The sequence below is a fragment of the Hylobates moloch genome, unplaced genomic scaffold, assembly GCF_009828535.3.
Source record: "Hylobates moloch isolate HMO894 unplaced genomic scaffold, HMol_V3 SCAFFOLD_5, whole genome shotgun sequence".
Classification (NCBI taxonomy): Eukaryota; Metazoa; Chordata; class Mammalia; order Primates; family Hylobatidae; genus Hylobates; species Hylobates moloch.
The window spans coordinates 91,530,242-91,552,643 of NW_026652280.1; the positions used below are offsets into that span (position 1 = coordinate 91,530,242).

At 59.7% G+C, this 22,402-nt stretch overlaps 2 protein-coding genes across 5 annotated transcripts; one reads left to right on the forward strand and one right to left on the reverse strand.

Annotated features, from left to right (window-relative positions):
* The first annotated feature begins 1,635 nt into the window (after window positions 1-1,635).
* Window positions 1,636-16,281, forward strand: INS (insulin). 4 transcript variants are annotated; one of them, XM_032153819.1, is made up of 5 exons: window positions 1,686-1,721; window positions 1,917-2,120; window positions 13,581-13,800; window positions 15,118-15,369; window positions 16,159-16,281. In XM_032153819.1, the coding sequence occupies exons 2-4, from the start codon at window positions 1,934-1,936 to the stop codon at window positions 15,320-15,322; spliced, it is 612 nt and encodes a 203-aa protein (XP_032009710.1). In that variant the 5' UTR covers window positions 1,686-1,721; window positions 1,917-1,933; the 3' UTR covers window positions 15,323-15,369; window positions 16,159-16,281. The 4 variants fall into 4 exon arrangements, with proteins under 4 accessions (XP_032009712.2, XP_032009713.1, XP_032009711.1 ...); XM_032153821.2 differs by lacking the exons at window positions 13,581-13,800; window positions 15,118-15,369; window positions 16,159-16,281 and adding an exon at window positions 2,916-3,134 and having other exon boundaries at window positions 1,636-1,747; XM_032153822.2 differs by lacking the exons at window positions 13,581-13,800; window positions 15,118-15,369; window positions 16,159-16,281 and adding an exon at window positions 2,916-3,134 and having other exon boundaries at window positions 1,680-1,797.
* On the reverse strand, window positions 15,531-22,253 carry LOC116469150 (putative insulin-like growth factor 2 antisense gene protein). The gene is made up of 3 exons (XM_058439791.1): window positions 21,950-22,253; window positions 16,377-16,548; window positions 15,531-15,617 (listed from the first exon to the last, which is right to left on the reverse strand). Exons 1-2 carry the CDS (start codon window positions 22,251-22,253, stop codon window positions 16,451-16,453), a joined length of 402 nt encoding a protein of 133 aa, XP_058295774.1. The 3' UTR covers window positions 15,531-15,617; window positions 16,377-16,450.
* Between the last annotated feature and the right edge of the window lie 149 nt (window positions 22,254-22,402).

Genomic DNA, 22,402 nt, shown 5'->3' on the forward strand with positions numbered 1-22,402 from the left:
CTCGACCGGCCAGGATACCCCCTTCCTACCTTGGAGAGAGCAGCCCCAGGGCATCCTGCAGGGGGTGCTGGGACACCAGCTGGCCTTCAAGGCCTCTGCCTCCCTCCAGCTGCCCCACCACACCCTGCTGGGATCTTGGCTCTCAGCTCCCAGGCCAACAACCCTGGCAAACTCCTACTCATCCACGAAGGCCCTCCCAGGCATGGTGGTCCTTCCCAGCCTGGCAGTCTGTTCCTCACACACCTTGTTGGTGCCCAGCCCCTGAGGTTGCAACTGGGGGAGTCTCTGAAGGGCTGTGAGCCCCAAGGAAGCCCTGGGGAAGTGCCTGCCTTGCCTCCCCCCGGCCCTGCCAGCCCCTGGCTCTGCCCTTCTACCTGGGTTCCCCCGATCCAGCCTCCCTCCCTACACACTCCTCTTAACGAGGCACCCATGTCTTCTCCAGCTGCCGGGCCTCAGAGCACGGTGGCGTCCTGGGGCAGCCACCGCATGTCCTGCTGTGGCATGGCTCAGGGTGGAAAGGGCGGAAGGGAGGGGCCCTGCAGACAGCTGGTGCCCACTACCAAACCCACTCGGGGCAGGAGAGCCTAAGGCTGGGTGCATGCGAGGCAGCCCCGAGAGGTTCCGAGGCTGAGGCCAGGGTGAGACCTAGGGATGCTAGGGGCCGGGGCACAGGATGCTCCAACCTGCCTGCCCCCATGGACTCGCCCTCCTGCTTCTGGGACCTTCTGATCCTGCCCCTGGTGCTAAGAGGCAGGAAGGGGCTGCGGGCAGCAGGGCTCAAAGCCCATGCCTCCTCACCATGGGTCAGGCTGGACCTCCAGGTGCCTGTCCTGCGGGGCTGGGAGGGCCAGAGGGGTGTACCCCAGGGGCTCAGCCCAGATGACACTATGGGGGTGATGGTGTCGTGCGGCCTGGCCAGGAAAGGGGAGATGGGTGGGGCCTCCCAGAAGAGGAATGTGGGCTGAGAAGGTGCCTGGGGGGCCTGGACTGAGCTGGGCCAGTGCACAGCTTCCCACACCTGCCCACCCCCAGAGTCCTGCCACCACCCCCAGATCACACGGAAGATGAGGTCCGAGTGGCCTGCTGAGGACTCGCTGCTCGTCCCTGGGTCCCCGGGTCATGTCCTCCTTCTGCCACCCTGGGGAGCTGAGGGCCTCAGCTGGGGCTGCTGTCCTAAGGCGGAGTGGGAACTGGGCAGCCAGCAGGGAGGGGACCCCTCCCTCACTCCCCCACCCCCACCACCTTGGCCCATCCATGGCGGCAACTTGGGCAATCAGGGACTGAGGACGGTGGTCCTGGGGACAGGAGTCTGGGGACAGCCGCGCAAAGAGCCCCGCCCTGCAGCCTCCAGCTCTCCTGGTCTAATGTGGAAAGTGGCCCAGGTGAGGGCTTTGCTCTCCTGGAGATATTTGCCCCCAGCTGCGAGCAGGGACAGGTCTGGCCACCAGGCCTCTGGTTAAGACTCTAATGACCCGCTGGCCCTGAAGAATAGGTGCTGACGACCAAGGAGATCTTCCCACAGGCCCAGCACCAGGGAAATGATCCGGAAATTGCAGCCTCAGCCCCCAGCCATCTGCCGACCCCCCCACCCCAGGCCCTAATGGGCCAGGCGGCAGGGGTTGGCAGGTAGGGGAGATGGGCTCTGAGACTATAAAGCCAGCGGGGCCCCAGCAGCCCTCAGCCCTCCAGGACAGGCTGCATCAGAAGAGGCCATCAAGCAGGTCTGTTCCAAGGGCCTTTGCGTCAGGTGGGCTCAGGGCTGCCCCACTTGGGGGTTCCAGGGTGGCTGGACCCCAGGCCCCAGCTCTGCAGCGGGGAGGACGTGGCTGGGCTCTTGAAGTGTTTGGGGGTAAGCCCAGGGGCCCCAGGGCAGGGCACCTGGCCTTCAGCCGGCCTCAGCCCTGCCTGTCTCCCAGGTCACTGTCCTTCCGCCATGACCCTGTGGATGCGCCTCCTGCCCCTGCTGGCACTGCTGGCCCTCTGGGGACCTGACCCAGCCCCGGCCTTTGTGAACCAGCACCTGTGCGGCTCCCACCTGGTGGAAGCTCTCTACCTAGTGTGCGGGGAACGAGGCTTCTTCTACACACCCAAGACCCGCCGGGAGGCAGAGGACCCGCAGGGTGAGCCAACCGCCCCTCGCTGCCCTTGGCCGCCCCCAGCCACCCCTTGCTCCTGGCGCTCCCACCCAGCATGGGCAGAAGGGGGCAGGAGGCTGCCACCCAGGAAGGGGGTCAGGTGTACTTTTTTAAAAAAGAAATGAAGTTATCTTGGTCACATCCTAAAAGTGACCAGCTCCCTGTGGCCCAGTCAGAATCTCAGCCTGAGGACAGTGTTGGCTTCGGCAGCCCCGAGATACATCAGAGGGTGTGCACGCTCCTCCCTCCACTCGCCCCTCAAACAAATGCCCCACAGCCCATTTCTCTACCCTCATTTGATGACCACAGATTCAAGTGTTTTGTTAAGTACAAGTCCTGGGTGACCTGGGGTCACAGGGTGCCCCACGCTGCCTGCCTCTGGGCGAACGCCCCATCACGCCCTGAGGAGGGCATGGCTGCCTGCCCAAGTGGGCCAGACCCCTGTCGCCAGGCCTCACAGCAGTTCCGTAGTCAGGAGATGGGGAAGATGCTGGGGACAGGCCCTGGGGAAAAGTACCGGGGCCACCTGTTCAGGCTCCCGCTGTGACACCGCCCCAGGGCGGGGGAAGGAGGTAGGACATGTGGGCATTGGGGCCTGTAGGTCCACACCCAGTGTGGGTGACCCTCCCTCTAACCTGGGTCCAGCCTGGCTGGAGATGGGTGAGAGTGCGACCTAGGGCTGGTGGGTAGGCAGGCACTGTCTCTCCCTGACTGTGTCCTCCTGTGTCCCTCTGCCTCGCCGCTGTTCCGGGACCTGCTCTGCGCGGCACGCCCTGGCAGTGGGGCAGGTGGAGCTGGGCGGGGGCCCTGGTGCAGGCAGCCTGCAGCCCTTGGCCCTGGAGGGGTCCCTGCAGAAGCGTGGTATCGTGGAACAATGCTGTACCAGCATCTGCTCCCTCTACCAGCTGGAGAACTACTGCAACTAGATGCGGCCCGCAGGTGGCCCCACACCCTCCGCCTCCTGCACTGAGAGAGATGGAATAAAGCCCTTGAACCAGCCCTGCTGTGCCGTCTGTGTGTCTTGGGGGCCCTGGGCCAAGCCCCATTTCCCACTTCCTGGCACTGTTGTGAGCCCCTCCCAGCTCTCTCCACGCTCTCTGGGTGCCCACAGGTGCCAATGCCGGCCAGGCCCAGCATGCAGTGGCTCTCCCCAAAGCGGCGATGCCTGTCGGCTGCCTGCTACCCCCACCCTGTGGCTCAGGGTCCAGTATCGGAGCTGTGGGGGTGTCTGAGGGGCCAGGAGTGGTGGGGCCACTGAGAAATGACTTCTTGTTCAGTAGCTCTGGACTCTTGGCGTCCCCAGAGACCTTGTTCAGGAAAGGGAATGAGAACATTCCAGCAATTTTCCCCCCACCTAGCCCTCCCAGGTTCTATTTTTAGAGTTATTTCTGATGGAGTCCCTGTGGAGGGAGGAGGCTAGGCTGAGGGAGGGGATCCTGTAGGGCGGGGGGCTGGGAAGGTGGGGAGAGCCACCCGCTATCCCCAGCTCTGGGCAGCCCCGGGACAGTCACACACCCTGGCCTCTCGGCCCAAGCTGGCAGCCGTCTGCAGCCACAGCTTATGCCAGCCCAGGTCCAGCCAGACACCTGAGGGGCCCACTGGTGCCTTGGAGGAAGCAGGAGAGGTCAGATGGCACCATGAGCCGGGGCAGGTGCGGGGACCGTGGCAGCACCGGGCGGGGCCTCAGAACCCACACCTTGGGCACCCTGGCCGTAAGGCCCTGAGGATTGCAGCCCAGGAGGACCAGGGAACCGCCAGGGCCACAAGGGCAGAGACCAGGGCCAGGGTCCCCCTGCAGCCCCTTAGCCCACCCCCTCCCAGTAAACAGGGCTGCTTGGCTGGCTTCCTTTGCTGCAGACCTGCTGCTCACCCAGAAGGGCCCACGGGCCCTGGTGATAAGGTCATTCTGGCTCCAGGTCCTTGGGCGTCCTGACACGGAACCTCTTCTTCAGCACCCCTGAGGACAGGGTGGCTCTGCTGGGCACCCAGCCTAGTGGGCAGACGAGAACCTAGGGGCTGCCTGGGCCTACTGTGGCCTTGGAGGTCAGCGGGTGACCCTAGCTACCCTGTGGCTGGGCCGGCCTGCCTGCCACCCAGGCCAGACCAATCTGCACCTTTCCTGAGAGCTCCACCCAGGGCTGGGCTGGGGCTGGCTGGGCCTGGGGCTGGCATGGGCTGTGGCTGCAGACCACTGCCAGCTTGGGCCTCGAGGCCAGGAGCTCACCCTCCAGCTGGGGACCTGGCCATTGGGGCAGCCCTGTCCCTGAAGCTCTGAGCTCGCCCCTTCCCCATGACCACATCAGCCCCCCTCCACCCAGAGATGTCACAGCCCCCAGCTAGCCCCGCCTCCAGAGTGGGGGCCAAGGCTGGGCAGGCGGGTGGACGGCCGGACACTGGCCCCGGAAGAGGAGGGAGGCGGTGGCTGGGATCGGCAGCAGCCATCCATGGGAACACCCAGCCGGCCCCACTCGCACGGATAGAGACAGGGGCGCCCTGCTGGAGCTGAGGTATGTGAGCTCGCGTGGGCCGGGCCGGAGCAGGGCCCGGTGGGCCAGCTGGGAGGCTGCCCACCAGTCAGCCATTGGCCACACTGTTGCCCTGGCTGACCCTGATGGCCAACAAGGCCGTAGGGAGTGATGGGCAGAGGCCCGTTCTGGGAGGGGAGGGTCAGTGCTCTGTGGGGGACGGTTTGTTGGAGTGGAGGGCAGCAGGAGGAGCCTTTTGGTGTCCAGGGACTCCTGGAGCTGCCCCAGCCTTCGGGGACTTACAGGGCAGCTGGCACTGGCTGGTGCTGGGGGCTGAGGACTGTCTTTGAGGGGCCAAATTTTCTGTGACTTCTGTCCTGGGGGACCTCTGGCCTGAGGCCTCAGGAAAGGGCAAGGCTGCCCACCCAAAAGAGACGCAGCCATGGTTCATGGTGCCCTCGGCTGCCCTGGGCCGGAGCTGGGGCCAGCTTTCACCTTGTTGAGACCCAGGACTCTGTCCCCCAAGCCTGTCTTCACCAGCACCTTGACCCCACCCCCCACACACTGTGTCCTGGAAAAGGTGGACATGGGAGACCAGAGCCAGGGCGAGGTATCGCCCCTCCATCCCCCCAGGCCCAGTGAGAAGCAGCTGGCCAAGGCGAGCCAGTGGCAGAGGCAGCATCAGACCCAGTATCCTGTCGGGCACCACCTTGGGTGCCGGTCCCCAGATGCCCTGGCGGGGAGTGTGGATGCTCCCGGAGCCCCCAGGTCACCCCATGTGAGCCAGGCCCACAGAGCTTGGCTCTGCAACGCCTCCTGGGCCGATGCCTATGCTCCGCCCCTTCTGGGAAGCTAAAAGACAGCCCTTCCGTGTCCAGAGACCTGCCTGGCCTTGGAGCCTGGGCTTCACATGCCCACTGGGCTGGCAGGGACACTCAGCTGCCTCCAGCCCCGGCGGTCACCCTGGCGTTGCGTCCATCTAACTGCTCCCCAGTCACAAGGCAGCTGCTCCCCAAGGCTCCCCAAACCTGCTGGCCCCTCTAGAAGCCTCTGCCCATTCCTGGAGGACCGGGGGCAGCCTGTATGCCATCCCACACACAGCCTTCTGTCTGGGCATCCTGCCTTCACGCGTGCTGCGCAGGGAGGAAACTCTTATACCACATTCCTTAAGCGGAGACTGAAGCCTGGAGCCAGGCACATGGCACATGCCCCCACCCACCCAGGACACACTGCGGTGTGGCTGCCTCCAGGCTGGCTCCCTGGATTGCGTCTGCTCCTGGCATGGATAACTGGCACCTTTGCCTGGCTGTCGGGACAGTGTTTGCCTTCCCCTGTCGGCAGCAAATATTTACTGTCCTCCCTCTCCAGGCCTGAGCAGACCCTGGGGGGATGACAGTGCACTCAGGGGTGCTGAGGGTAACCCCCTGCCCTTCAGGTCCTGGTGCCCAGCAGGGGTCCAGCCCAGGGAAGAGAGTGAGGCCAGGACAGATGGTACTTAAGCCTGAGTTTCTGGGAAAGGTAGCCCTGGGCAGAACTTGGGCCGAACATCGGCCAGTGTCTGTCTCCAGCCAGGCTGTGAGGTAGCTTTTTCCAGGATGGGCACCTTTCCACAACCAGCAATGTGGCCAGGAGCTGCCATTCACAGGTGCGACCAGCAGATGGCATCAGAGCCTCACTTTTGATGCGCTCCAGCCACCAGCCACGGGTCCAGGCTCCGACCACGGGTCCAGGCTCCGACCACGGGTCCAGGCTCTGGCTGCCACCCAGGGTCTGAGCAGCTGCATCCTGCCCCTCCCGGGCACTCCCGGGGGCTGTGGGGCCTGTGGGGGCCCTGCCAGACATGCTTGGGGGCTGTGGGGGCCTCTGCTAGGCACTCCCGGGGACTATGGGGGTTGTGGGGGGCCCTGCTGGGCACTCTGAAGAGCATGGGGCTTAGGAATGAGAGGAGGCGTCTGATGATGATGGGCAGGGGGGCTACAGAGGCCCCCGGCCTGCTCAGGTCCAGTCTCGGCCCCTAAGTCAAGCCTCAGGCCAGCCTCTCACCGGCCTGGGTTTCTCAGAGGGCCAGGACAAATGTTCTGGGTCTCTAATATTCCAAGAAAGCCTCTGGCTAGACTCTGAGCCCCACCTGCAGGCCCCTAGAATCACAGAGAGCCAGGGTGAGAAGACCAGGGGCCTCCGCCCCAACCTCTTCATGGCTGAGCCCGCCGTGGCCGGTGGTGGACCAGGCTGTGGCCTTTGCTGAGGGTCTGTCTCCAGGGCCCCTGGGGGCTACCGAGGCTGGAGGCCAGCGGTGGCCAGGAGGGTCCCTCCCTCAGCCACTCAAACCGGAAGGTCCAGTCCTGGTTCCCATGTGAGGAGGGGGCTTCAGGGGCTGGGACCTGGGGGCATGGAAGGCCTGGAGCTGGGGTCGGGGCGGCTGAGGGTTAGTGCATTCCCACGCTCCCCTCCGCCAGCGCCGTGAGGAGAGGGAGGTCCACTCTGGAAAGAATGTTTGGGGGCAGGGGTAGACAGGGTCTGGGAACGCGGAGATGACACACTGGGGTGCCGCCTCCGCACCCTCCGCCCTTCCTCCCACTATTGTTTCTGGCCTCGGCCGCAGGAACAGCAAGGCAGATTCCTTCGAAAGTGGGGCCGGCCGGAGGCGGCACCCCATCGTCCCTCTTGCGGCCCAGCCGTGCTGTGCTGGCGCCAAGCTCCCCGCTGGCCTCCCACCCGCTCCTTCGCGTCCTCAGCTCACTCCTCTGCTCCCAGGTGGCCCCAGTCCCCACCCCACCTCGCTTGGACTCCTCACTTCCTGCCCATCTGCTGCTGTTGGGAGACCCTCTCCCTGACCCCAGGGACTGCTGAGGCAGCCTCCAAGCCTCCCAGTGTCCCCGAGGCTGCCCCTAGAAGCTGGCTTGGGGCTGTACCAAAAGGTCACCCCACAGTCCCCACTCTCCAAGGCAGGTTGATAGCAGGGATCTCAGGGTGCCCATGGATTGAGGACTAAGTCAGAGTCGGGGTCCCTCAGGCAGAGGGTAAAGTAGGTGGTGCCTGCCAGGCTCTCCTCACCCAGGGAGGCTGAGAATGTCTAGACCCAGGTGGCTGTGACCCCTAGGCAGTGTCACAGGGCTGCTGGGGGCTGAGCCAGAGCCAGCCCTGCCCTTGCCAGGGATGGAGATCGGCCTCGAGGAGGCCAAGCCCTGGGGGTCCACAGGCCTGTGGGCTTCGGGGAGGCTCTGCTCCCTGTGGCCCTGTGTGGCCCAGGCTGCTGAGTCATCAGAACCTCGGGGGCGCCGCGGGCCCCACATTCCGCCCAGGCCTCTCTCTGACCCCCTTCCCAGCCCATCTGTGTTTTTGGAAAACAGAGCCAGAGCCCCCGCGGCCCTGCCAGCTTGCGGCTGCTCACGCTGGGACTCAAATCGCACCCTTCTGTCTCCAAAGTCCACCTTCACTTCAAAGCTCGGTCCCACCCCAGCCCGGCCTCCACAGGGCCACCACCTGCCCACATCCAGGCCCACTGCTGCCCAGCTTCGGAGGGACCTTGGGTATCCCCTGATCCTCTCTAGAGCGCGGGGTTCCTGGCATGGGCCCGTTACACACGGGTGGCTCAGTGGGTGGTGAGGACGGGGCTGGGAGGAGATCCTGGGGACCCCATGGTGGAGGCCATGAGGCACCCAAACCCCGACTTTGGCGATGGCTGCTTCCATAGGGCCCTCTGAGCCCTGACCTCCAAGGTGCAAGGAAAGCTTTCAGGGGCAGGGATGAGTGGAAGGTGGGCTTCCTCCCTTGCTACCTGGGGAGCGGGCCCAGGGCAGATGCTCCATGGGCGCTTCCCAACCTAGGTCCAGCTGTGGGGAAGGAGGGAGCAGGCGGCTGGGCTCCAGGCATGGGGAAGAGTTGCCTGAGAACTAGGGGAGAGAGGGAGGGCTGGGGCACCCCATGCCAGTTCCAGCTGTACCACCAGAGCTCAGAACAGTGGAGGCAGGAGCCAGCAGGCTGGGAGGCTTCCTGGAGGAGGTGTCCCAGGCCCCTGCCAGCACTGCAGCCTTGAGCATGAGTCCACGCTGGGCTCCCGCTGCCAGGGCTGCAGACGCAGCCCAGCACTGCCCATGCTGCCCTTGCCAGGGACCTATACAGAGCTAGCACCTGGGTCCTTCCCCCTGGCTGGGCATGGGCTGGCCCTGACAAAAAAGAGGGGGTAGCTGTGGCCTCAAGGTCTACAACAGGTTGTGATCTGCAGGTGCCAAGAAGCCACGGGCCCTCAGCATCCTCAGGGGGTCCACCTGAGCCAGTGTGGGGCTGAAGGGTGAGAGCTGACAGGCGGGGCTGACATCCTGGCTCTGCTGCCAGTGGCTGTGTAGCCTTGGGAAAGTCACTTAGCATCTCTGGGCCTTGGTTTCCTCATCCATCAGAAGGGAACCAAAGGAGGCCCTGCCTGCCTCAGCTGCTGGATGGTGTAGCTCAGTGATGTCTGTGAGCGGCAGGCCCTTGGGCAGCTGCGCCTCTGGCTTCAGTACACCCGTGAGCTGCTTTCTGTGCCCAGGCCTTCATATCACTGGGACAGCCCCGCCGGTGTGGTTCACATCTGGGCACCACAGGCAAGGGGAAGCTGACATGTCCTCTGTGGGAAGTGGCAGTCCCCACGGCTACCGGGCATGCACAGGGCGTGTGGAAGGGACCTTGCAGGGAGGAGCAGCTCCCCAAGGGAGGAGCCCGGGGCTGGGGTACGGAGGCCTCTGCACATCTTAGAGTAAAACAAGCAGGAGGGGCTGGGTGTGGTGGCTCACGCCTATAATCCCAGCAGTTTGGGAGGCCGAGGCGGGCGGATCACCTGAGGTCGGGAGTTCAAGACCAGCCTGACCAACAGGGAGAAACCCCATCTCTACTAAAACTACAAAATTAGCTGGGCGTGGTGGCGCATGCCTGTAATCCCAGATATTCGGGAGGCTGAGGCAGGAGAATGGCTTGAACCTGGGAAGCAGAGGTTGCGGTGAGCCGAGACGGCACCATTGCACTCCAGCCTGGGCAACGAGAGCGAAACTCCGTCTCAAAAAACCAAAAACAAAGACAAAATCAAAACAATCAAAAAAACAAGCAGAAGCGGCTCTGAGGTGCCTGCAACACCCAGGTGCCATCCGTGGCCCTGAGGTTCGTCACAGGGAAGGGGTCTTTGTAGCTCTTTCAACCCCCAGCCCAGCATCCAAGGAAGCCCAGGGCAGGGAGAAACCTCAGCTGCACCATCAGAGCTCAGAACAGAGAAGGCAAAAATTAGCAGGGAGTGGGGCTGGGGAGGCTTCCTGGAAGAGGTGTCTCCCGCCTTGCTGCACTGAGGCCTTAAGGATGGGTCCATACGGGGCCCTCGCTGCCAGGGATGCAGATCTGGCCCAGTGCTGAAATCTGTGCTCCTGGAGCCTCCCTCCTCTTCATGGGCCACAGGCTGTGAAAACCCCAGAGTCCTCCCAGGCAGCAAGTTTTGTTTTGTATTTTTTGTTTGTTTTGTTTTGAGAGTCTTGCTCTGTCATCCAGGCTAGAGTCCAATGGCGCGATCTCGGCTCACTGCAACCTCTGCCAGCCAGCAAGTTTTGCTGGAGTAGGTGGAGGGGTCTTTGCAGAGTGCCCCCGGGCTGCCTAGGCCTGCCGCAGAGTTGCTGAGCATATGACCACCAAAAACGGTTTCGGCACCCGTGGGTAGGGGAGGCAGGGGCAAATATCACTTTACGTCAGGGGGAGGATAAAATTGAACATTTATTAACATTGATTTTGTGCCAGAGGTGGCTACCCAGACCCATCCACTGTAGCTGTGAGGTTGGAAGGGAGAGGGCAGGCATGAACTGGTTTGTCCAAGGTCATTGGCAGAGCGGGGCTGTGAATTGGGTTAGCCCCCAGACCCCTTCTGCCCATCCGTCCTCCAAGCACTAATGTGTGAGTGGCACAGTGGGCCCCTTGGCCCTGCCAGCCCCTCGGGCTGTGGCCCTATAGCCTTTGAAGGATGGCCTCACTTCCCCAGCAGAGGCAGCCTGGCCTTCCAGTACCTCGATGGTGTAGGGCTCTGGGGCCACAATCTGGTGTTTTCAGGACTGGGTTGTGGGTTACTTCCTCCTTTTCTCTCAATTCCTGAGGTTTGTTAAGCGGCCCTGTAGCTATGGTCATGGCAATATGGATTCACTGGAGAGCAAGGTGCTTTCTGAAGCCGTGGATGCAATTCTCAGAAGTGGCCATATGGTGTCAGGCTCGGGCCAGATTTGGAAATCTCCACTTTACAGGTGGAGCAGGGTGGGGCTGGGAAGCGAGTTAAGAATGAAATTCAGCTCATCTGGGCTCATCCTAGGGCTGCTGCCTCTGAAAGGGAGTCTCAACGTTCTGCCCCGGGCCTCTCAGTAATAGATCTGATTTTATGTTCATGCTAATGTAGTGATTTCCTCTCTTAGAACAAAACGGATGCTTCAGAAAGGTGTTCCAGACCTATCCTGTGGCTTAGGCCCTGAGCTTTAGGATGCCCACAAGGCCACAGCCCCCTGGGGTAGGAGACACCCGAAGGGAGGAATTCCCTCAGCGCCCCCTCCCAGTCCTGTAATGCCAGGAGAGAAGCAGATAAGAGCCCCAGTTCCAAACGCAAAGGTGCAGAACCCATGGTACCCCGACACTGTAGGGAGGCGTCCTGACTTTGCCCCCAGAGTCCCCCTCCAGAGTGCCCCAAATTGCGGCGCCCAAGACCTTTGGGTTATGCCACTGTAATTCTAGAAACGGCCGCCAGGTGTCAGCATAAGGCCACTTAAGAAGCTAAATGGCGAAAGCTTGGCGTAACAGATTTCTGTGGGTTCCCGAGACTCTCGTGCATGAACAAGGGTGGGCTGAGCCTCTCCCAGGCCTAAGAGGCAGTGGAGCAAGGAGGCTTTTCTATGTCGTGTCCCTCACTCCTGCATCCCAGTTTTTGTCCATTTCGTGGTCCCTCTCACCTGTCTCCATAAAGCACGTGTCCCCCTGACCTCTGCGTGGAAAATCTGTGGGATGTAGTGCTGTGGGGTCACAGCCCTCACACCCCAACTCACTGATCCCCAATGCCTCTAGTCCTGCCTCGGTGGCACCATGGCTTAGCTGCTCCCTGGGGGCCCTTTCTATCCTGACCGCTTCTCCCTGCTCTCCTTCTCCTGTTTACACATCCTGGATTCCAAGATCCTGATGGGATAAAATAGCCCTGGAGACTAGAGTGAGTTCCTCCTGGGCCCATGCAGAGATGGAATTCCAGTCCAGGGCACCATTGTGGGCCTGGGAGGCTCCAGGTTTCCAGGAGTTTGACCTGTGGGCTGCTTCCCTTTCAGCCCCTTAGCTGCCCACCTCCTCAACCTGGGGACTCTTCATTTGGGGTGCATCCCATGGAATCACTTCATCTGGCTTGGTGTCAGCCCTTCACTTTCTCTAGGTCCATCTGCAGCTTGGAAAGTCCCAGCCAAGTGTCTCCAGAGGGCTCTGGCAGTCGCTCTTTGCAACATTTGGGCATCTTGCAGCAGACACTGGGACCAGCACATGCTGTGGGGTCTCTAAGCCATAGAGCCCCAGAGCAGGGGCTGCTTCATGCTGACCTCCTTGTATCTTTGTTTTGTTTCTTTCCCTGAGTCTTTATTTTGTGTCTTCTCTTCCTGCAGGCTTGGGGAAGAGGTGTCAAATTCCCAGTAAGACTTGATCTAATCTAGTGGGTGATTCTATCTGAACCCTCCCTGAGCTGCTGCCAGCTCTGAGTCTGTGCTTTAGCTGGAAAGACTGTGAACCCATTCAGTGCTCTGGACTCAACAGGGCCATTAACATCCCTCCCCACCCAAAAGCCGAGTGAAAAATCCCATTTTCCTTCCTCCCTTGGGAGGGCATGGCTCTGGGGCATCTACGTCTTATTTGAGACATCCCCCAACACACGCCAGATTTGAATCCCCTTCAAGTCCCTCTTCCCTGCTGAAATCCTTGTCATCCCCACTAGATGTCCTATTCCTCCAGCTAATGAAGGGATTTAAGATGAGGGCTTGAAAGAAAAAGGGAGAGGGGACAATTAAATCCCAACACAGGCTAGTAAGGCTAAACACACTGAAGGTGGTTGGGGTGCATGGGTGTTGGGAGGGTGGGGACTGGTGGCTCTCTGGAAAGTACGCGTCTTTGCCTCTTCTTGAGTCTTTGCTGGCTTGGGGAAGAGGTTAGAAATTTCCAGTGTAATTTAGTCCAATCTGATGGATGCTTCTATATGAACCCTCACCCAGCTGCTGTCAGCTTTGAGTCTGTGCTTTAGTTACAAAGGCTGCGAACTTGTCCAATCGCCCAATCCAGAAATGCCTGCAAGTGCCACTTTCAGTAGTGTCATTAGAGCTTAGTACCACACATGGAGTGTCCGAGGTCAGATCAGACGTGACCAGTGAAGTGAAAAACCCCCCAGCTGAGTACCTTGCTCATTGAAGATGGGAGGACATAACTGCACAGTACATAACTGTACTGGGAGCACCTAAAATCCAATTTTTCTGCTCATTCTTGAACCCTGCTTTGTCCCCCTTATTCCCGCCCCCCCCCCATTTTACCAGTGCCACGTCCACCAACATTCCGGGGTGTCAAGTAACTGCCAAGTGTCACTCTAAGTAAAGCTACACCCACTCCCCACCACCTCCACATAGCCCCCACCTCCTAGCTGGCAGGGAGCTTCTGGCTTATGCCCACGCCCACAGGCGCCTTTCTGCCAGGTCAGGGGTGGGCCAAACCTCCACCCCCTAATGTACCATGCCCTGGTGCTGGAAAGTGCCTGAGCAGCTGCCCCAGCAGCCTCAGCACTACCAAGTTGGCACAAAGCTCCCCAAATTTGGAGGGGCTCAGGGAAACGAGTGGAGGGGATGCGGAGGTGAGGGGTAAACCCATCATTTCAGTTGGCTTTTGAGCAGGTGACATGCTTAGCGGAGACGAGGCTCTCCCATCTGTAGGGGCCGTATTAACATGCACACTCTAAAAGTGCCCTTCGTTTCTCCAGCCTCAGCCTTGTCGCCCTCCTCCTCCACGTCAACCTGGCCAGAGGGTCTGGACGCCACAGCCAGGGCTCCCCCTGCTTTGGTGGCGACTGCTAATTTTGGCCAGGCCGGCGGATCGTCGTCCAGGCAGTTTCGGCAGAGAGCCTTGGGCACCAGTGACTCCCCGGTCCTCTTTATCCACTGTCCAGGAGCTGCGGGGACTGCGCGGGGACTAGAGTACAGGTAACTGGGCTCCCATCCCTTGAGTGTGAGAGAAAAGCTGCATTTTGAGTGTTCAGGTGTGGGTGGGCCGGGAGCTTGGGGCAGCTGCCAGGATCCTGGTTTCTGAAGGAGGGGAAGAACTGCTGCTGCTGGAAGGTCCAGGGAAGCCTCCTGAGAGCAGCCTCAACTCTAGCGGTGGGGTGTGCAGGAAAGGCCATGGTGGAGAGGGTTCTTCTATAGGGCTACACAAAGCCACTGAGGCTTCTGCAAGGAAAATAGGATTTCCTTGACTAATTCACCAAGCAAAACGGGAGGGGTAGGGGAGGAGGGCTAGGCTGCTCTTCCCAGCGGGAACACACAGCTGTCTTCACAAGTGTAAAAGGCAGAGTCTTTCTGTGTGAAAAGTTTCCTCCTGTTGCATCCCCCACCCCATTCCCAGAGACAAACAGGAGACTTTGCAGAGGAGCCAGGGGCCCGAGATTCTGGTGCAGATATTTTATATATATATATATATATATATATATATACACACACCATTTTAAAGGTAAAGCTTCCCTCTCTCCCGCCTCCCTATGCCTCCTGACCACCAGCAAGAAATTGGACAGGAGACTGAGGAGAAAGGCCGGGAGAGGCAACAACAGCCCTCCATGTCCCCCCTAGGTTTAGCTTCTCTCTGGTCCCCCTTGCTGCCCTCCCAGCCTCCCTGGCACACAGAGGGGCCCTGCGGCCAAGGCAGTTTCCTGGGAATGCTCATTCATGCATGAAGTTTTTCTCTGTTGCACCCTGGACCCAGACTCCTCAATCCACCCAGGGTGGTGTCTGTGGGGAGGGGGTTCATTTCCCCAGGAAGCACAGCCACTCCCTCCCTCACTGGCCTCATCAAGGCAGAGCTGTGTGTCCAGTGGCTTTTGCTGGGGCCCCCTCCTTGTCTCCTTCAAAGGTGGGAGTGTTTGGAGGTGGAGGAGGCTTTCATATTCTGTGCCGTGACCCCTCAAGGCGGGCCATTTGTGTGCACCCCTCCACCCCCAGTGCCAGGCAGAAGCCCACCCTCACCCAGGAGCAGGGCAGCCTGTCCAACAGAAGGGTCTCAGCCTCTCCATCAGCACCGGGAAGCCCTTTCTAGGCAAACTTCTCACCACTTCCTCCCTTCCTTCTACTTTGAAAAAGGGAGCTCTAGGCAGAGGAGGGGCTAGAGGGGGAGCCGCTGCCCAAATCCTGACAAGGTGACCTGAAGGAACCCGGGGAGGGGGATGGGACAGGGCTCAGGCTTGGTGTGTATGGGGGGGGCTTTGCTTTTAAAAGAGGTCATCTCAGCAACATCTTTTTGCTTTTCCCCAGGGGCCGAAGAGTCACCACCGAGCTTGTGTGGGAGGAGGTGGATTCCAGCCCCCAGCCCCAGGGCTCTGAATCGCTGCCAGCTCAGCCCCCTGCCCAGCCTGCCCCACAGCCTGAGCCCCAGCAGGCCAGAGTGGCCGGAGAGCCCAGTCCTGAGGTGAGCTGCTGCGGCCTGTGGCCCAGGCGACCCCAGCGCTCCCAGAACTGAGGCTGGCAGCCAGCCCCAGCCCCAGCCCCAACTGCAGAGGCAGAGAGGTGAGTGTCTCAGGCACCCTGAGGCCTGGCAGAGAGGGCCACAGGCTCTGTGCAGGAGTCTTCGAACTGGGGTCTCCCCCTTCTGCAAGCAGCTTTGGCTCAGAGAGACTGGCGTGGATTCAGTCACACAGCTGGGATCTGGAGTTCCGTGGTTGGCTTCAGGTGCTTCTGTCTAGGGGCCAGAGCAGGTGTGGGCAGAGCAAGCTCCCCGCAGTCTCCACAGCACCGAGGTCCTGGCAGGGGAGCTCCTGGGAGAGGAAAAGGGGCAGAGAAGGGGAGAGGGGCAGGGAGAGAGCGGGCAGCCAAAGGGGAGAAGATGGGGGGCAGAAAGCGGGTAGAGAGGGAAAAAGGGAAAATATCATTTGGGAAGAACCTAAAAACCCAAGGAAAGCTGGGCTGTGCTGGGGGCTGTGAGACCCCCGGGTTCTCCCCGCCCCAGGCTGCTGGCCATGGGGTCTTGCACCAATGGCCTGACCTTTCTGTTGGTCTGTATTTATCAAAGTGGGTGACAGTCTCAGGCCTCCTGGCTGTTGAGAATTGAAGTAACAACCAGAGGCCTTCTGAGCAAAGGGCCTGAGGGGCTCCGGCATCAGGATCCCATCGTGGTCAGGAGCCTGCGGGGCTTCCTGTGTGTGAGGGAGGCGGAAGGTGGCTAGAAAGCCCCAGCCGGAGGGAGCTCTGTGGTGGGGGCGGCACCCATTCACTGGGCAGGCACTGGGGTGACAGGGCTTGGGGAGCGTTGGAGGTGGAGGCACATGGATTGGAGACCCTGCACCTGCCCCACGACAGGGCCTGCAGGGAGGGACCCAGCAGGTGACTCTTCAGGCTGGTTCGCCCGTCCCAGATAGAAGCCGGGAGTGTTCTTTCAAAGGCGTCTTTAGCTTAGACACTCAATAAAATGGTAACACAGTGGCGCCGCCTCAGTCCTTTGGAGTGTGCACCGTCTGAACCCCTCTCCCAGGGCCCTCTCCCAAGCACCCCAACCTGGACCCATATGCCCCACGTACTTTTGGCTTTGGGCGGATTGAGCAGCCTTCGGGTGGTCTGTGCTGTCTGGTGTGGAGGGTTCCAGTCTGGGTCCTTAGTCCGACTTCCCAGGCCAGCCGGGCTGATGCCAGCGATTGTGTCCTTCCCCAGCGAGGGGAGCGAACCCAAGGTCAACGCCTCGTCTGCGGCGCCCTGCAGGGGTTGATGGAGGGGTGCTCTGAGAACCCTTGGAGAAAGGAGCTGGATTTGTAAAATGCTGGGCTTGGTCCCATGGACGGGGGAGCGGTTAGCTCAGAGCCAGAGCTGGGGAGGAAACGGGAATGAGAAAGGCCTACTGCAGGGCCAGTGAGCAAGGGGATTTGCAGCAGCCACAGGCCGAGGCTGGGGCATGGGCCAGGCTCCATGGGGTGAGTCTGAGTCCTTGAGGAGATGTTCATCCTCTGTGGAATGTGGGTTTGCCAGTGGAGAGGAGACTAGCATTGCCCTGGTGAGGTGCTGGGTCAGGGCTGGGGGCGGACGCTGCTTGGGGCTAAAGTTCCTGCCAGCCGAGCTCTGGGCGGCAGGAGACCCCGGCCCCCTCCCAATACCCTTGGACTGCTGGCGGGACCTTCCTACCTCCGGGGGCAGGAAATAGTAGGGGAGGAGCCAGTCTTGAGGAAGAACCCGGATGCTGGTCTTGGTTAGAGGGGAGCCGGTGTGCTTTTTGAGCCCCAGGGTGACTCGGGTCTGCCCCAGCCTCCAGCCTGCCCGGGTCACTTCTGACTAAATAAGGATAGCACTCAGCAGGCAGCCTCAGGAGGGAGAGGGAACATGTGTGCCCCCCCACTCCCCCACCTGCTCCTCCCTCCCTACAGGGCCACTACACCCTGCTGTGGGCACCCCAAGGTGACCTCAGCCTTCTTCCTACCTCAAAAAGTCCAGGCATGCATTTCCAAGCATGAGTGGTGCCTCCTTGGGGGAAGGCACCTCTGCAGGACAGAACAAAGGGAAGGGACCCCCAAACAGGTCACTGGTGTAACTGTCCCCAGCACCCCCAAAGAGGAGGAGAACCCACAACTCGGAACTGGGGCTCACCCCAGGTGCCCAACCTGTCCCCAGCCTGGGAAGCAGGCGTGGAGGAGAAGGTGGGGAAGCCTAGAGCTGGCCCTGGAGGCCCTGGTTTTGTCCATGACAGGAGCCTCGGCAACCTAGTCTGCTCTCCCAGGGACCAGGTTTGCAGGCAGGCACTTTTCAAATGCTCCTCACCCCCAAATTTACAAGTCACCCTGCAGAGGAAAACATCAACACTGCCGGGGGTTCTCTGCTGGAGGCTCCCCCTTCTATAGGCACAGCCGGAGAGGCCAGAGAGCTGGGGACACGGGGAGGCTGCAGAAGGGTGGTGGGAAGGGGGGCAGTGATGGGTGGGGGGAGAAGGGCCAGATGTTCTTGGAATGGGACATGGGGGTGATTGATGCAGACGGAAATTTGAAGGGGACATTCCCACGTGTCTTGTGCTCTGGGTGGAAAATGGGCTGTTTTTCATGGGGGTGGGGGGGTTCTTCCGGTCTTGCCAAGCTAATGTGAAAGAGATGCCTCATCCTGCTCAGCTCCCCACACCTGTCCAAGGCCATTAACTTCTGCCTCCCCAGTGTCAGGCTTTGAGATGCCCCCCTTGTAGCCGGGGTCCTCCTATGGGGTGACAATGGGGACAAGCAATGCCCACTGTACTTGCCTCAGGATCCCCCACCATTCTGCTGGTCCCCAGCGGTGCCCCCTCTCTGGCAGTCCCCCCACCCCATAGGTCCCCTTAGGGCCACTGCCCCATCGCCTGACATTGCCCAACGCCAAGGGGTGACCTTGTTTCTGCCGACAGTGCCGTTGGGCGCCTGCATGCGGGTTTAATATTTGCCTATAAGGAACTGGGCTTTCCCCAGCCGGAGTGGACAGACTTTCCCTGAAAATTCGCTTGGAGAGAACGAAAAGAGACCCCTGGCACCCCAGCGGCGTGCAGTCCTGCACCTCCCTCCCCCCCAACCCGGTGTTTCTCATTTTCCTTCCCACTTCCTCTCCTCTTCAGTGTTACCCAAACAAAACTGGTTTCACCCTTGTTTGGTGCTGGCGAAGGCCCGAACGGCGCGCGCAAAGCTCCGGGGCAGGCCGAGGGTGGCCGCCGAGGGTGCTCCGGGCCCCCAAGCCAAGCCGGGGACTAGCCTGCCCCCGGTGGCGGCTCGGCCGCGGCTTCGCCTAGGCTCGCAGCGCGGAGGCGAGTGGGGCGCAGTGGCGAGGGGGAGCCTGCGGACCTCCCACGCGGGGACCGAGCAGGTAGCTGGGAGTCCCGGGAGCGCCCGGGAAGCAGCGTCCTGGTCGCTCCCTCGCGGCCCTTGGGTTTCGTCCTTACACCCAGACGCCCGCTAAGCTCGGGCTGCCGCCACAAACGCGCTCTCCGTGTGGAGAAGGCAAAGAAAAAAAAAAAAGAAAAGCAAAAGAAAGGAAAACCCCAAAGAACGAAAAGCAGAATTTCAGCCGGCCGTGCGCGCCAGGGCGCTCCGCGCTACCTGCCCGCGCCGCCCGCGCTCGCGTTCCCGGGGAGGGCGCCAGTGCTCCGCGCGCGCCCCAGCCAAGGTGAATCCCCAGCAGCGCCTTCCTTCCGCGGCCCGGGAAGCTTGAGCTCAACAATTAGCCCTTGATCCTCGGGGGATCCCAATCCACGGAACAACTTCTCTGCTTTACCCGAACTCGGACATTTTACTTTTTCTGGGATCCTCTATTTAAGCATTGCTTCCCAAGTCTTCTAAATATATTCACCATTTCGACGGTTCACAATAATTTTCTTGGACATTAATTTCCGGGGACGTCAAAACACATCAGCCCCGGCGGGCTTTTCCAGACTTACACTATGTGGCCTGGGGCCCCAGATTTGCTTTCTCCCAGGCTCTGGACAGTTTTATACACCCCCTCCAGGTCCCACAGATTTACAGACCACTAACCCGGGTTTCCTAATTTTAAAGACGAAGCCCTTGGTCCCTGGTGGTCGCGCTGACCAATTTGCCTGGCTCCCCAGGATGTGGACAGTGCCTTTTCCACACTTAGGCATTGTTTCCAAAACAAGTGGAACTTCCCCCCATAATTTTGAATATTAACTCCAGGGTCTCCTAAGCTTACTGTTTCCTGCACGCGTCCGCCCCATTCCGCGCCCCCCCCCCCCCACCCTCGCGCCCCTTCCCGTTCACCTCAGCATGGGACATTTGCTGTTGAGTTCCGCAAACCTATTCACACTAACCTGGGTTCCCTAAACTTTACACGTTGAATCCCAAGTCCCTCAAGACACTGAGCAGGGCTGGAAGGTTGGAACCCTCAGAGTATGAAAATTGCTTCCCATACCTTCCCCCAAATTCGGGCATTACACCCAGAGCATGTTGAATCCTTTTCTGAATCATAAACGACCTGCTCTCTGATTGCCTGAGTTTCATAAAATGGAGGGATTTCCCCAGTGATTCCCCAAACCTATTGAGAATGTTGTGGGTGTGTGAGTCACAAAGCTTTGGGGCATTAACATCTATGGCTCTATATGCTGCCTGGCCACGAATCAGGTCCCTTAAGATGTAGACACTGCCACCCAGGTCCCTGGGGCACACTGAGCAGTTACCAGGAGGTGCTCAAGTGTGACCCAGGATTCTCCAGGTCCCCCGAAATCACACAGGGTCTCCCGGGTCCCTCTGGGCTACACCAAGCACAAAAGGACCCCTTGGGCAGAGCCTATTTTTATTTCTGTTATGCCAGGTGTTGCTAACGGCCCCAGTTCCCAAACATTCTGAGCATTTTCTCTGCATCACAACATATTGACTATTAAACAATTCTCTGGGTCCCAAGAGCTTCATAACAAGAATCTTGCTTTTCTAAAATTCAGGCATTGGTCTGAAACCCCAACGGCCAGGATCACACTGGACTCTTTTCGTGGTCCCCCATACTTGGATGTTCTGGACGCTGCCCTCCCGGCCCTCTAGAAACATTCAGCATTGCCCTCGGATCACAGGACGGCACTGATTTCTTGGGCTCCAAACAACCCACTGAGTCATCTCAAAGTTAAGCAATATTTCCTTCAAACACACTGCACACTCCCTATCACAAAATCTGAAAATTCCTAGGTCCTAAGACCTAGGAATTCTGAATCTCCTTTCTTTAAAGCGTACATATTGACTCCCAAGTCCTCCAAGGACTCTAGCAACTTCCCTAGATCTTTAGATTCAAAAACGATTTTCCTGGAGCCCCCAAATTGCGGTATTGTCTCCCAGTCTTCCAAAACAAATTGAGATTTTTTCCCTTCACAAAACAATTGAGGTGTTTTTTTTTTTTGAATACTGATTTATGAGTCTCCTGACTTTATGGTCCCTGCCCTGGGTCCCCTTACATTTAGAAAATGTTCCATGGACCCCCAAAGCACACTAAAAAATGTCCCTGGGTCCCAAGAAATCCTAGGCATGAAAAAACCTGTGACCTATAAGTTTCCTAGCTACTAACCAGGTTTCCAGAAATTTAGCTATCAAACCTCCATTGGGTAATTTCCATGTGTCCCAAAAACTTGAAATGTGTTTCACTGGGGCTCCCCCAAATGCAGACGCTGTCCAGGAAAATATATAGTCTTTTTCTTATTTACCAAAAATAAACGAACGGAAATCATTTAAAAATTAACATAGAAAAAGAATACTGATTTTTTTTTTTTGCTTTCCCCAAATGTACTGATCACATCCAGGCTCCCCCAAAATTTAGACAGTGCTTTCTTCCGTCTCTGAAGGGCGTTAAAACCTTTCCCTGAAGCCACAGTAATTATGAAGGTTATTTTTCCCCTGATGCTGCCAGTGTTCAGGCCACTAACTTGTATTCTTAAGATGTGAAAATTAATCTCAGCTTCCCCCTAACACACCAAGAATGTGTTTGGATCCCCAAAATGTGTCCCTTGCTTTCATCTGCCAATTTTAGGCAATGTGGCTCTAAGGCAAAACTCCCAATTTCATATGGAGAATTTTCTTTAACTACTCCTCCTCACAAATTGGTCTGGGATTTCCTGGGTCCCCCAAGCTATCTGGCCCCTATTTGAGACCTCTTTCTCTATGTTCCCAATTGCATGGAGCAACTTCCCTCATCCCCCAAACCTGTAATCTATTTTTCTGGAGTCCCGGGTTTAGTCATTAATCACGGTTCCCACATTAACGGAGTCCCCGGGGTCCCCTCCTCCAGGACACCCATTCGCTAAGCCCTCAAGACAGAAAGAACTCTGCCTTGCGTTCCCCAAAATCTGGGCATTGTTCCCTGCTCGCCGGCCGCCCACTGCAGCTTCCCCAACCCCGCGCACAGCGGGCACTGGTTTCGGGCCTCTCTGTCTCCTACGAAGTCCCCAGAGCAACTCGGATTTGGGAAATTTCTCTCTAGCGTTGCCCAAACACACTTGGGTCGGCCGCGCGCCCTCAGGACGTGGACAGGGAGGGCTTCCCCGTATCCAGGAAAGCGACCGGGCATTGCCCCCAGTCTCCCCCAAATTTGGGCATTGTCCCCGGGCCTTCCAACGGACTGGGCGTTGCTCCCGGACACTGAGGACTGGCCCCGGGGTCTCGCTCACCTTCAGCAGCGTCCACCGTCCGCCACAGAGCGTTCGATCGCCCGCTGCCTGAGCTCCTGGTGCGCCCGCGGACGCAGCCTCCAGCCTCGCGGTGAGCTCCCCGCCGCGCCGATCCCCGCCGCCTCTGCGCCCCTGCCCGACTCTCGGCCCGCATCTGCTGCTGTCCCGCCGGTGCTGGCGCTCGTCTCCGGCTGCCGCCGGGGAGGCCGGCGTCGGGCGCGGGACACAGCTGCGGACTTGCGGCTGGCGGCCGCGTTCGCTCCGGCTGGGCGCCCCGAAATCCGCGCCACTTTCGTTTGCTCATTGCAAAGATCTCATTTGTGGGGAAAGCGGCTGGAGGGTCCCAAAGTGGGGCGGGCAGGGAGCTGGGGCGAGGGGCGCGGAGGAGAGGCGCTCCCGCCGGGCGGTAAAGCGCCTCTAGCCCGCGGGCCTAGGACTCCGCCGGGAGGCGCG

Bases quoted from the DNA above. Each gene is read 5' to 3' on its own strand.
- LOC116469150 (XM_058439791.1), bottom strand. From the start codon at position 22,253: ATGAGCAAACGAAAGTGGCGCGGATTTCGGGGCGCCCAGCCGGAGCGA. The intron at 16,549-21,949 runs GTGAGCGAGACC...CAACCCCTGCAG, and splicing joins GACGGTGGACGCTGCTGAAG to GGCGCCGCAGACGAGGCGTT.
- INS (XM_032153819.1), top strand. From the start codon at position 1,934: ATGACCCTGTGGATGCGCCTCCTGCCCCTGCTGGCACTGCTGGCCCTC. The intron at 2,121-13,580 runs GTGAGCCAACCG...TCGTTTCTCCAG, and splicing joins GGAGGCAGAGGACCCGCAGG to CCTCAGCCTTGTCGCCCTCC. The intron at 13,801-15,117 runs GTAACTGGGCTC...GCTTTTCCCCAG, and splicing joins GCGCGGGGACTAGAGTACAG to GGGCCGAAGAGTCACCACCG.